This window comes from Macrosteles quadrilineatus, unplaced genomic scaffold (genome assembly GCF_028750875.1).
Source record: "Macrosteles quadrilineatus isolate MER2022 unplaced genomic scaffold, UCM_ALF_1.0 Scaffold_1__1_contigs__length_201487025, whole genome shotgun sequence".
NCBI lineage: Eukaryota > Metazoa > Arthropoda > Insecta > Hemiptera > Cicadellidae > Macrosteles > Macrosteles quadrilineatus.
Window position 1 is genome coordinate 7719015 of NW_026542594.1, and position 14269 is coordinate 7733283.

General features: G+C 33.4%; 1 protein-coding gene across 1 annotated transcript; it reads left to right on the plus strand.

Annotated features, from left to right (window-relative positions):
* The first annotated feature begins 431 nt into the window (after positions 1–431).
* LOC128983513 (venom protease-like) lies at positions 432–8876 on the plus strand. Its single transcript, XM_054402817.1, has 5 exons — positions 432–572; positions 1661–1833; positions 3325–3444; positions 5507–5658; positions 8702–8876. Exons 1-5 carry the CDS (start codon positions 439–441, stop codon positions 8855–8857), a joined length of 735 nt encoding a protein of 244 aa, XP_054258792.1. The 5' UTR covers positions 432–438; the 3' UTR covers positions 8858–8876.
* Positions 8877–14269: the final 5393 nt, after the last annotated feature.

Consider the following 14269-nt stretch of genomic DNA (forward strand, 5'->3'; position numbering starts at 1 on the left):
ACCTTAAAAAAGTATGAATTTTGTAATACGCTGTTTGGTTCAATGTCTCTTTCAGCAGCTTAGAGGTAAAATATTTAAACCAAATTTGAAATTTTGTTTATTTAATACTAAGCTATCGACATTGCAATAAAAAAACACATCTCAATATCTTCCCTGTAGCAGCAAACCTAAGTACTCACTAATATTAATGTTAATTAAATAGGAAATAAATATATTTTTAGGGAATATTTTAGTAGAAATCCAGGTGAATGGAAATTCGCTTAGTCTGAGCAGGTTTGCTGGCGGCGATGGTATTACTTTTAATTTGTTACACCTTTTTGAAGGCGATGACGAAGATAATTTATTGATTTTGTCATTATAAATGCCTTCAGCTGATGCATACGGTAAGGATAGTAAAATCTGTGAAAGCTGATGTTTGTTCCAGGGGCTTGGCCGTGGATGGTTATACTAGGCATGCGTAAGAACAACACCCAGCATGGTGAGTTCCACTGGTTCTGTGCCGGGACTCTAGTAACGACCCGTCATATACTCACTGCAGCTCACTGTGTGGCTGACTATCGCAGGAGGAACTTGTAAGTGACACGACACCACGTTTAGAAAATTATAAGAAAATATCTTCCAAAAAAATAAGTTATCTTTCTCTAAATAGTAGATTCAGAAAGGGAAACTACTGATATTTAATTAACACTTATTTAATAGCTGGAAGAGACATAATACTGCACACCCTACATTAATCTTATAATTTGATTAAAGAGTAGGGTGCATTACGCATTTTAAATTTTCTAGTACATGAGCCACCAACATATACGCTAATATAAATCACTGATTTGTCGAAGGCGCTAACTTTATTAACAAAGCCAAACGAAAAAGGGCATGTTTGTAAAATATAGCATCTTTAATATTACTTCAACTATTACAGTAACAAAAATAGAGGAGGAAATATAATATCAGACTCTAGCACACTGATTGGCTCATTTAGCTATGGGCTTTCTAAAAAAAATAAACACACACACATATATATATATATTTACAGCTGCCATAAGATGGAAAGACTAGTATAAAAAATCAATGTTAGTTTTTTAAATTATTTATTACTGATCAAAGTTGTTCACACTGTTTGGAGAAGAAGTGTAGTGTGATTTTTATTCGCCTGACAGTGCAGACTATACTGTGAAATACTGTAATACCTTTACGGCATAAGTCCCAAAAGTCAGCAGTAACTTAGATAGAGATTAGTTATTTGGTTTTTTGATACTGGCTGAATGGTTGTTGTCTTGGGTAGTTTTTGGATTGAATTTTTATAACAGAAAATTCCTGTTTGTGTTTGTTGTACTTGTATTAGTGAAATTGTTGATATAAAACTAATTATTTTAAATTAATTATAATTTTTTTGGATAATTCGAAAGAATATGCTACTCTTATATTTGATTTTAAAAACTTTTTTGGTATATTATGAAAATCATATTTAAATTGTTACAATTATACAAAAATTATTTTGCCTGACCTTACAATCTGACATACATTCAATGATGATCATTGACCATAATTTTCTCTTGGTAAAAAGTAACAACGAGATTATGAATGATCAATTATTATTGTTTTACATAAATTATGATTCACTATCTTATTGATGGTATTTCATAACCTGTTTTGATTTTAGGTTTTTTGCCAGATTCAATGATATTGATCTAGACAATAAATCCGATGATAAAGGAGCAATTGATATCGTTATACAAAAAAATACAATTGCTATTCATCCTGGATTCAAGAAAGAACAAAAATTCTCTCATAATCTTGCAATTATCAAGATGAATTCAAGCATATCAGTTTCAGGTTATCTTTGTTATTATTTATGTGCTCTACGCTCCTTCATAGAAATAAAAAAATATCTTTACAATTCATTAAGTTTAGAATCACTACTGTGTTCAGATTGACTTGCACTTTTGCCAGTTGGGGACAGAAATTACTTGTTTAAATAAATGGACTTGGTTGGCCTTTTTGCACTAGGCAACTTTATTAGTGCATGAAAACATTGACTACACACTTGATGCACTAGATGCGTTGGTTTGTTAAAGCAATCAAATGCAAACCTAAAGGAATTAATTACTACCAAAACACCAATACAAAAATCAATCCATGCAGTTCCTTCCCCACCCCACACCTACGGGGGCGTCGCCCAAAGAGGGAGCCGCCACCCCAATCATTTTGAAAATAGTAAAAGCTGGGAAACTTTAAGGTCTTTGAAGCTATGAGTTGGGGTTTTGAGAACTTTGAAGTTGTTGACTTAAAGGCTTACTAGCGAAGCAATCTATACACAGGAGAACAAGGACTTTAATTGATATTTTTTATTTGGCGTTTTAGGGGTATTCTGATTCGTTGGTAAAGGTGGTAATGGTGAAAGGCCCAATTGAGTGTACAGTTTTTAAAATTAATGGTATCATGAGTGCACCACGTGTGTATCGACATGTACGTGTGCCGGGGGTCAACCACGTGTGTATTCTATGACCAAACCAAAGCGTGTTTTAGCACTACTCCAACGAAATATAAAGACTGTCCCTGAAATTGACTGATGTTTATGGCAAACAAGGAAATAACTGGGAAATGAGTTATTCCAAGATGTCGCAGTTTGATTCTAGGAATCAGTATTTACTTGCAATGAGCCCATTAACGCCTCACACTCAAGAGTGTTGTGATAGATTCTTTCAAGGCGCATAAGCGTTTCTTTAATCAAGCCGGACGAGGTATCTAGATTCCTGATCAACATTAAAATGGTGTTTTCTTGAGCTTGAGTAATAATGAGGTGGTAGACCACTAACAGAGAGGCTGTTACGAAACACGGTAGGATAACTGTTTTGCACAACGTCGCTTTCGTTAACTATCGTATTGCTGTTTAAATACCTATTCTTTAAATAGCCAATGCTAGGAAAATTGTCCACGATCACGCTAAATTATTGAGTTTGTAGCAGTCTTCCTTTTTTCCCCAAATGGCACGGTCAGCTATGGCATTGCTCTTAATGGTTGTATAAATGTTCCCATATATATCGGCCGTGACAGGGCCGAAGGCCGCAGCGGCGTGCGGTGTGCCGCAGAGTATTAAGGGGCCTCAGTGGGAGGGATTTCTAAAACCTAAAACTGTGATTGAAAAAAGTAAATTCACAAAATAATCAAAAGTAATACCAGACTTGTGAACAAAGGAAGTGTTATCTGTTAGCTCACCCTCTTTTAATTGAAGTTTGCATCCGTCAGAATTCTTTTCTTATAATATGAAAACTGTTATATACTTCCAAACGGTGGTTCTCTGCTAAAGTCACTATGAATTTTCAGAATATATAAGACCAATATGTCTTCCAACTCCAGATTTTACAAGGAAGTCGTTTGATGATGCCACCGCTTACTTCGCCAGCTGGGGACAGACGGACAATGACCGCGAGCTGAGTCGTAAACGTGGGTAACATCATAGATAAAACATACTCCCTTGTGTTGCTTAGTCTATGGTAACATTAAAATTAGATAGTCATTCATATATTTTAGTAGTTTCTGGTTTAGTAAATAATCAAATTGTATATTTTACCAACCAACGAAATACATGGCTCAATTTGAGGTAAAACAGAGTGTGCTAGGATTCTTTATGTCCAGTGTACAGCACTTATTAATTAGTTAATATTCCCATCTGAAATAACTGTAAACAAATTATCAAATTCAGTATTTTAATTCATCAATCAATTAACCTTTGACGTTTACTTACATCATAGACAAAAAGGGTAATCCGCAGCACAGCTGACAGTCTATTTTAATTCACCAATCAATTAACCTTTGACGTTTACTTACATCATAGGCAATAAGAGTAATCCGCAGTACAGCTGACAGTCTATATTTAATTATTTTTGTCTTAGGCTATGTTACCATTGACTACTGGATACTGAAGTAGACAATGATAATATGGTCGCCAATTTTCAATAAGAAAGAACATAGTTGTCTGAGCCAGGCACAGAATGCGCTAGTGTGTAAAATTCTCTTTTCCACCTTATTTTTGTTACTGATATAGTCGATAGGTCATAACAGTAGTTGTTAAAGCTCACAATAAGTCAGGAATTACACAGTATTCAACTGTGCCTACTTTTACTATGATTTCCCACATCTGATGAAGATACAGATTGAAATTATTTCAGTAAAAAAATGTGGTATGGATAAGGGACAAATTAATAAAATGAAACATACTACTGTATTTGGGTGATACTCACAAAGAGTTCTCCCGTTCTTTTTTACAGTACACTTATTTTTCCGTTTAACTCAACGTAAGCGACTGTTCCCTAGGAAATAGTAGGCCGAATTAAATGTCAATTGTAAGGCGGGGGTAACTACCTAATCAATTTTATTTTGTGTATATTTATGCCTTTTAGGTATTTCCATTTTAACATTTGTAGGTGCATCTAAACCTTAGTCTTGTTACTATCAAACATCAATCTTTTCCTAAGAAGCATCGTCAATAAGAGGGGCGTTTTAGCGAATTTCTATATAGAGAATAAGCTATTACCGTAGGTCTCATGGTAAGACATAGACCCTGGACCGATTTAATTTTGACTTTTAAGGTCCCCAGGGGCCAAAAAAACCATACGTTACTGATGTGAATCAATTTTTAAAGCATTTTCAAAGAACCAACATTATCTCTTTTGTAATACTTACCCCGTTACAAGGCACGGGTATAGCGGCTTGTATAAAATATAGTACATTGCCACAGTACACTGGGAGCTCTTAGTTAGCAATTACCAGCAGAAATAGTTTCAATAATTAGTTTGGAAATTGGGCTGTGTTAAGATGAATCAATAATATAGTATTGTAGACATTCTCTCATCTGGACAGCCATCATCATCATCAACTAAAAAATCTAATCATGATTAGCAATAAAAGTATAAACCATACACTTAGTAAAACATTAATTAGTGTAACTTAATTCTACATAATTTCATATACAGTTGATTCCCTCTCATCCGAATTCAGACTTTAGATAGTTCAACCCGTCTCCACTTGGGAATGACTCACACACTCACACAAACAATCAAGTTACACCTAATCCATTTGTCTAGTACTAGATTGTATACATTGAAGATATTTTTTTTCCTTTATTATTTTGTATAGTAATGTAGTCGTACTATACAAAGGTACTCGTTTCCCACATAAAATTATACGTTTCTAAACCTTCTTACATACAGAACACTACTAGACAAACGGTTTGGGTGTAACTTGATTGATTTGGTTTATGGGACAAAGCGACATGTGCACATGTGAGTGTGTGAGTCCATCCCAGTGGTCACTGGTTGAACCGTCCATAGTTCAAATCCAAATGGGAGATTATCCTATTGTACATGAAATTGTGAAAGGCAACATTGTATTACCATAAATGCTTTGGCCATTTCATGAGATCATCTTAAGCATTTTTTCACAGTACATATTTCGGTTGCATACCAAGATTTTGCTAGTTTCACAGTCAAAACTTGTCTGTTGGCAGGCCATCATCAGCTGATCCTGCATGAACTACAAGCCACTGTTGTCAACCACGCAGAATGTAACTACAACTACAGAAACTATCAGTCAGACGAATTCATCATTGTTGGATGGGATTTAATCTGTGCTTCTGTTCCAGTCAACAAAAGCTGTCAGGTATAAAATAATGTTTTACATAGATGAAATATATCAGAAGCTTTGAAAAATCATGAAACATAAGATTTGGTTACCAATTTAGCTACCTAACCCAATAACAAAGAATTCCTACACAGGGAAAGATAATTGTGACTTGTTATTGACCAGAAAAGTAATCGAAGGTCCACCAAATGCTCCCGTAGCTACCTAGGGTGGTCAATGCATGACAAGTGTCCGGAATTCACTTGGCGTATTAACGATTTCATCTTAACATCCTTTGATCACGACAGACTACATGATTTGGTGAAAGGTTGCTTTTAAATTGACAACTACATTTCTTTCCCCTATATGCTTGTTTTCCCTACATGGGAAATTCGCTAAAACGTGGTTGATGAATACGTTGAAAACATATTTCTGATCCTTTTACCCAGCAATAGATCGCTCAAAAGGGTGTTGCAGAACCTTACGTTTGTTTCTTGTTCATGATCTTTTGCCAAACTGGAAAAGGAGTGAACATAAAATTGGGTCTGTCATCTGATGGAGGGAGCTAATATTACTGATACTGGTTCCATATCCTTTTTTCCTAATTGATTTGGATTGTATTTGGATCGTATCAATGAATCGCCATCTTTGGTAGTTAACAATAAACAAATGTTATCAGCGAGAGGCGGACTATTGTGTATGTTTGTGTTGTACGTTTTGTCCAGAAAACAGTAATATTCTTACTTCAATGGGGATGTATCTGGAACTCTCATGCTGTGTAATTTCGATTCCTTCGATTACCATGTCGGCCATCATTCTGTACTTATGTGGTAACTCCTAACCTTCTGGCAGGATCTTGTGTAATCTCGTCACGAGGTTACTGTCAACATTGAAATTTATTGACACGCGAGGGTCCATTGCCTCGAACGTATCAATCACATAAATTTGTGCATGCACAGGGTGTCCCGTAAGTGAACAGTCAAACTCAGGGACATGGTTCTATGGAAATAAATCAAAATAGAGAGGAAATAAAAAAAACATTTCTCCAACATCACCTAGTTGACGTTGTATTTTTTACATACGGTTTCTAATCTTTAGATTTTTAAAAGCGATCTTTATGTATCTTGGTATGTATGCTAAGGTAGAAGATACCTATGTAAAAAAAAAACATAAACTTGGTTCAGTTTGATATTTCAAAATGCGGCCATTTTTTTATTAAGAAAAAAAGGCAGATTTTATTAAAGACATTTTAAGAAAACTGTTATTCAACATTTAAAACTTATCTAACCTATCCCTATCTAACGACTGTAATTTTAAGACTATCGTAAAAAGCTGAAATATTACAAAATACCCCCGCCGCAGCAAACCTGCAGACTAAGCGAATTTCCATTTGACTGATTGGATTTACACTGAAATGTCTACCTAAAAATATAACATTTATTCCGGATTTAAATAGAATTAGTTTAACAAGTACTTAAGTTTTTTTGCATCAGGGAGGGTAAAATTGTTTTTTTTTTGTAAAATGTTAATAGTTAGTCAGAAATAAAAACATTTTCCAAATGTGATCAAAATATGTTCATAAACAAGCAAACTACAACAGTTTACTTATTCTCCATAAGAATAACATGGGAATTTTAAATTTACAATTTTTTGTAATTTTCTCCGTAACCGTTAGGCGCATAATAACGCTTTAATATACTAAATTATTTGTGTTTTTTTAAGCTCTACAAAATGGTTTGGAATAAAATTGCAAAATTTTAAGTTTTTTGGGTCAAAAATGGGAAAAACCTATTTTTACCCCATAAAACCCCCCGTAAACACCCGTTCCCATGGTCCGATCATGCTGGATCGCGAACTCGTTCGAATAAACGTAGGTTTACACGTTTGTACCAAATTTCATCAAAATCGGATCATTTTTGCTCGAGTTATCGTGCTGACGGACATATATATATCTAATATATAAAATTCTCGTGTCACAGTGTTTGTCTGCAAACTCCTCCGGAACGACTTCACCGATCGTTATGAAATTTGGTGTGTAAATTCTGTAGGTATGCGTATCGGTCGTAAACTATTTCCCGTTTCGAAATTCTTAAAAGGGCTCCGCCCCAGTGGCTCTGGAGTTTCCCATGTTAACCTTATGAGAAATGGAATTAATGAATCTTAACAGCTGTTTCAATTAAACAAGTTGGTTCTGTTCTATGATGTTCAATAGCATTAAAGTTACAAGGATTACCAACAGGGTGCAGCACTATTATTTCTTTTACATTTATGACAACAGCTAATTTGCAACCAAAAGGTGAGTGAGCGTAGCGAACGAACTTCAACCTGGAGGCGAGTTAGCGTAGCGAACGAGCTAACCTGAAGGCAAGTGAGCGCAGCGAACGAGCTCCAACCTAAAGGTGAGTGAGCGTAGCGAACGAGCTCCAACCCAAAGGTGAGTGAGCGTAGCAAACGAACTTCAACCAGGACGTGATTGAGCGATGCGAACGAGATCATCTTGAAAATTAAACGTAACGGTACTTTCTTTCCATCGGTCTGTCTTAGGGGAAACCTATAACTTAGGCGATACGAAGTTCGCCGGGTCAGCTAGTATATATATAAATATATAAAAATATATATATGAATTTGAACGGATGGTGTTTTTGGCCTCTAGGGACCTCAAAACGAAAAAAAAATCGGTCCCGCGTCCAGGTCTTACCATGAGTACTACGGTAATAGCTTATTCCCTATATGGGAAATTCGCTAAAAGTATCTACTGTTGAATTTTTAGATGGAAAAAAGCATATCTTTGCAAAAAGATTAAAAGAGACTTATAGATAGTTTTCCCAATTTGAAGTATTTTAAACCCGCGGAAATCAGTCTGGTATAACTAACCTTAACATAGTAACTTTTATTAGTTGTTTACTCTGCAGGTGATTATGTAATTTATAAGTTAATTACAGTTCTGAGTTCTAATTACCGTTCTCAGAATAAATATTCTAATCTTTTACCTAACATTTGTTGCAGTGTTATACAGCAGCCATCTGCATTTTACCTTTTCAAAGAAAGAATCTTTGATTGTTATTAATATTTTGGTTTGCAGGGTGATGCTGGCAGCCCTCTGATGCTCAAGATTAAGGACACCTATGTCTTGATAGGAGTGGTAGCTACGCACGGGTGTTATAATGAAGTATTCCCACGGTTGTTTACAAGACTGTCAATATACATGGACTGGATTATTTCTAATTTAAAATTTTAAAAATATTGAATTTATTGTGTTATTTTATCCTTGTTGGTGCTGGCATACAAAAACAAGTTACAATTTCAAGTTATATACAAGTTACACAAGTTACAAATACAAGTTATACAAGTTACAAGTTTTCCAAATTCTTGGAGGCTACAGAAAGTTAAACATTACCTAAGGAGACCAAAATGGCGTATTGTCGGGAAAGCACTAATTAAATATCAATACTTAGGCTTCTGTCAATACTTTTTAAGTTTAAATGCAGCAATTAATTTCGTCATCACTTCATCTGCAATACTTATACGCATTTGTTTCTTAAGAGGAATCAGTACTTTACTCACCCGTTTGAATCATAAAACACTTGTTGTCAAGTTTTCAGTATTTTTATTCCTTGTGTTTGTTCACATCTTATTCTTTATTATAGGTTATCTTTGCTCTGTTAATTCCGTCTTGTAGGTATACAAACGCATATAACTGAAACTAAATTAATCTTTCCACGTTAAAACACAAGGTTAGTTCTGTTGGCAGGGGGGAACTAATAATCCATTTATTGTCCAGATTCACCAATGTCAGTAAAAATTGTTGAGACACAATTAATTTGTGTTTGCGAACAAATGGCTTCATCGAGTCCGCAACATTTGAGGGTTTATTCTTGTCCACACATGAAATCCTCGGATACAGTTTATTCTCGAGTATAATTGTAAATATTGTTATTTGTCTGTGTGTATGTCAAAGCGTTGACTATACAAACTATTTTAAGTTAGAGTAATTTGTTTGGAATGTTTTATAAAAAAAACAATTTCGGCCTAATTAAGTCAAGAATAGATTATGCTAATTTAATTATGTTTCATCCATTACAGACCAAAATAAACTCAACCAAGCCAATCCAAACGAAAAACGTATAGTAAAATATTGATTTTTTGTTACAAAAAATTGTAACAAAAAATAGTGTTGTTAGTAGTTGGTATAGTAACCCATCACTATGTGAAATACTGTACTGTAGTATAAACCCGTCCATGGCGTAAATCAGCCCATGGACACGATGTCTACTTCAACACACAAATCGATCCTTATCAAGTTACGGATAATTATTGTAAATTTCAAATACAGTATTTTTTATTCAAAGCAATTCCTCCATTAGGTTTCACAATAATATATTTTCAATAGTAGACTTTGGAGTGTTTGTGTTAGAGCTCTTAAGTTGGCATTTTGAATGTGTTTCAACTGATACAAAAAGTAAATATTTACAATAATAAATTAATTAAGTAAAGTTAAAACAGATGATGAAGAGGATATTGGAAAAATATATGAATAAACTAGCAGAGTACCCGTCCTTCGTACGGGGTTGGAATATAAGTATAAAATGCTTATTGCAGTTATACTCAAGCTTTGCGTTTGCAATAAGAGAGGACACAGTTTGACAAAATTTGCTTTTTTTAAATTTACAGTATTCTATAGTATTACACATCTACCATAGCCATAATGTTCTACCACTTCACCTAAACAATAGAGAAAAATAAATTATTAACAATTCGCAAAATATCATAAATTATTCATGAAATGAAAAATATAAACATAACTGTAAACAATCCTACTTTGACAGTTCTCATTGCGAATCACAGTTTTTTGTTGCCGCTTAGTTCAAATTAGCTGTTTTCATAAAAAAAAAAATATAGTGCTGCACCCTGTTGGTAAATCTTATAACTTTGTAATGCTTTTCCATATCATAGAACCAACTTATTTAGTTGAAACAGCTGACTGAATTCTTTTAATTCCCTTTAAATATGAATACTCATAAGGTTAACATGGGGAATTACAGAGCCACTGGGGCGGAGCCCGAAAGGACTTTAGAGATAAGAATATGCCTATATGTTAATCGGGAATGTAAGCTATCATCATGCCAAATTTCAGCCCAATCCGTCCAGTGGTTTATGCGTGATTGAACTTCAAACACACAAACAAACAAACAAACACACAAACTTTCACATTTATAATATTAGTAAGATAATATTTTGAAATTTTGATATATTACAGTGTTGTTCTTGATGTAATTATTTTAAGTAATTCTGAGTTAATGACACTGAGTTTCAAAAGATTATTTTTTCATATATTTTTCCAATATCCTCTTCATCATCTGTTTTAACTTTACTTAAAATTAATTTATTATTGTAAATATTTACTTTTTGTATCAGTTTGAACACAGCCTGACGTTGGAAACATAGTTTCTGAAAGCGCTTGTGGATTAAAATAATTTATTATATATTGGTTTTTTTTTTTTACTTTTAAATTTAGTTATGTACATTTAATTATTTGCATTATTATATTCTCTATTAGTAATAAAATTAATTAAAAATGTAACAAATTCCGTATTATATCCATCCTCTTAGCACTATCCTATCGCAAAACCACAAAGAAAATTCAAAGTGCCAACTAAAGAGGGATCATGGAGTCTGTTGGGTAAAGATTCGTACATTTTTCTTCAGACATGTTCCCAAGTTATAACAAACAAAACTAGCACTCAATAACGTTACAGAAGCGCCAAAGGCTGAAATAAGTTATAACTTTGTGGCAAACTGTAGTTTGAAACAATAGACTACAAGTGGACTTTTGGAAGTGCCGTAAGCCATTGGTACTCCACAGTTACAAAACTGACTGAGTAAACATGGAAAGCTGAGCCATCTGAATACTTCAGTTTAAATTGAATATCAAACTTTCAGGAAAGATACTTTATGAAGGATATTTATAGTTGGATTGATTTGATTTGTTGTGTTGTGTTGGAATATAAATCACCAATTAATGCATTTAACTGCAAATTTCATCACTGATTTAGATCATAAATAAATATATTTTTACTATTTTAATCAGTGTATTCTTTTTTTACTACACGACGTATTGACATGCATTGGCATTGGCTTACATGGGCTTACCTGGGGCTATTGATAAATAAATATGTAACGCCATCAGTTAATTTAAGACCAAAATATATGGGTTGTATACACAACAAGAAGTTAATATGGGGATGCAAGTGGGTGAGGGACAAGTGGATTTTCCACGTGTTCTAAATACCTGCTCTTACATAATCACATTTTAAAATAGTCGGCCTTGAATGACTAAAACTGAGAATAAGAATTATGAGTCAATAGTAAACTTCAAAGTTTAAGTTAAATATTCACAATTAAAAACTTACACCACACATTTCAGTTTAGAATAATCACAACATGTCTTTCTCATCATTTGACAGACTTGCTTAAAGTTTGTTCATTAAGAACAACAAACTTTGATGATTGCTATCAAAGTTTTAGTTGAGAATCAAATGTTTAACTAACATTATTTGAAGAGGAAGCGAGGATTTTGGTTGTTAAATTTGTTATATTGTTAGAACAATATATTTAATAAAGTTACAAGATAAATTAGTCAACTACTTTTAATGTGGATAAAATGTGTTTCTTCGAGTATATAACAATGTGGTTTGTCGTAGTTGATTTCACATATCAGTACAGAAAATAATCCATTTACCTGATATGTATAGTCATGAATGATAGTTCAATGCTCTTGTCACGAATTGTAGAATGTTTAGAAGACAATACAGCAAATGATTTATGATGATCTGCACTGTGTAAAATGATGCCTCATCTTATGTAGACTAAACGTAATTAAACAACAGATTATGACCTGGAAGCTAACATAACACGTTTTCCTGGATTGTTGTTCTAATGGATGAACACTGAACAGTGGAAATTTAGCTTCCAGCTTGAACAACTCAAAGTGCCCGGGAACCCAAAATAATCAATAGTCACTGATAGCAAAACAATATAAATCCCTTAAAAGTCAAATATAACGGGGTTTAACATAGTTTTGTGGTATTATTTGATAAAAAAAAACAATACAAAAACCCTTATTATTTTAGATTTCATGATCTTTTCCGGGTATTGAAGTAGTGAAATAAAATATAAGGGAATTCCAAATGAATATTTTAGTCTCCTTAATTTACAACCAATTTACAACCTTTGCTAGTTGTAAAACATTTAAAACACAATACTTTTGTATTTCTGTTGAACACTAAATATCTCATAATTTTGGCATATAATAGGCCTCCTTTCATTAATCGAAACATTACAACTTTTTATCAAAATTTATTACCTATGTGGTATGGCAAGACCTTACAAATTTACTTTTTTAATTTTGATATCCATTAAGGTAAAAAACAATTCGTTACAATTTTTATGTATGTAATTTTGGTTAGATTTGTATTATATGTGGCATGATCATGTAGGGCTGGGTGCACTTAAACGAGTTTGCAAAGCAGCAAGATTGATGTAAAAATGTTTATATTGGTACTGAATGTTATTGCAAATGATAGAGTTAACAAATCAACGTAGTCCTCCCAAGTCATCCTCACAAGATGGGAAACGTTGCAAAGGAAGCGGTAATTTGTTGTAGTGTCTCCTTCCTCCAGCTTTCCAATTAAAACTTTGGCTTCAAACACAAAACTTTTTTTACATGCTTTTTTTATAACTTATTTTGCTAAATTTCTTTTTTTGAACTTTAGAAAGTATCTCGCAAAACAGCATATACATAGTTAATCTTTCTAGTCACTCACTGTCCTGTTTTCTTGTTTTTAAAATAATATGTATCGACTAGGTTAAGAATAATAATTTAAATTTTTTTTCAACTGTACCTACACCTAATTCCTCAAAAACTTCAGGGATTATCACTGATTGAACTATTCTTTCTATCGATTTATTCTGTTAGCTATGTGATAACAGAACGAATAATTCCATTAAACCCAGTTTTTAGCGAATTTCCCTATAGGGAAGTAGCTATTACCGTAGGTCTCATGGTAAGACCTAAGCCCGGGACCGATTTACTTTTTCATTTTGATGTCCCCAGAGGCCAAAAACACCATTCGTTCAAATTTTTATATATCTATATATAGAGAGATATATATATGTGTCCATCCGCACGATAACTTGAGTAATCTTTGTCCGATTTTGATAAAATTTGGTGTGAAGGTGTAAGGCGGGATAAACTTGAATGAGTTCGCAAACCAGCATGATCGAACTATGGGAACGGGGGTTTATGGGGAGTTTTATGGGGGGTTTTATGGGATAAAAATGGGTTTTTCCCATTTTTGACCCTAAAAACACAAAATTTCACAATTTCTTTTTAAACCATTTTGTAGAGCTTAAAAAAACAAATTTAGTATATTGAAGCGTTATTATGCGCCTAATTGTTACGGAGAAAATTAAAAAAAAATTGTAATTTTAAAATTTCCATGTTATTCTTATGGAGAATAAAGTCAACTGTTGTAGTTTGCTTGTTTATGAACATATTTTGATCAAATTTGGAAAATTCATTAATTTCTTACTAAACCACAGTACCTTTAAACATTTTACATAAAAACAACTCTTTTACCCTCCCTGTTGC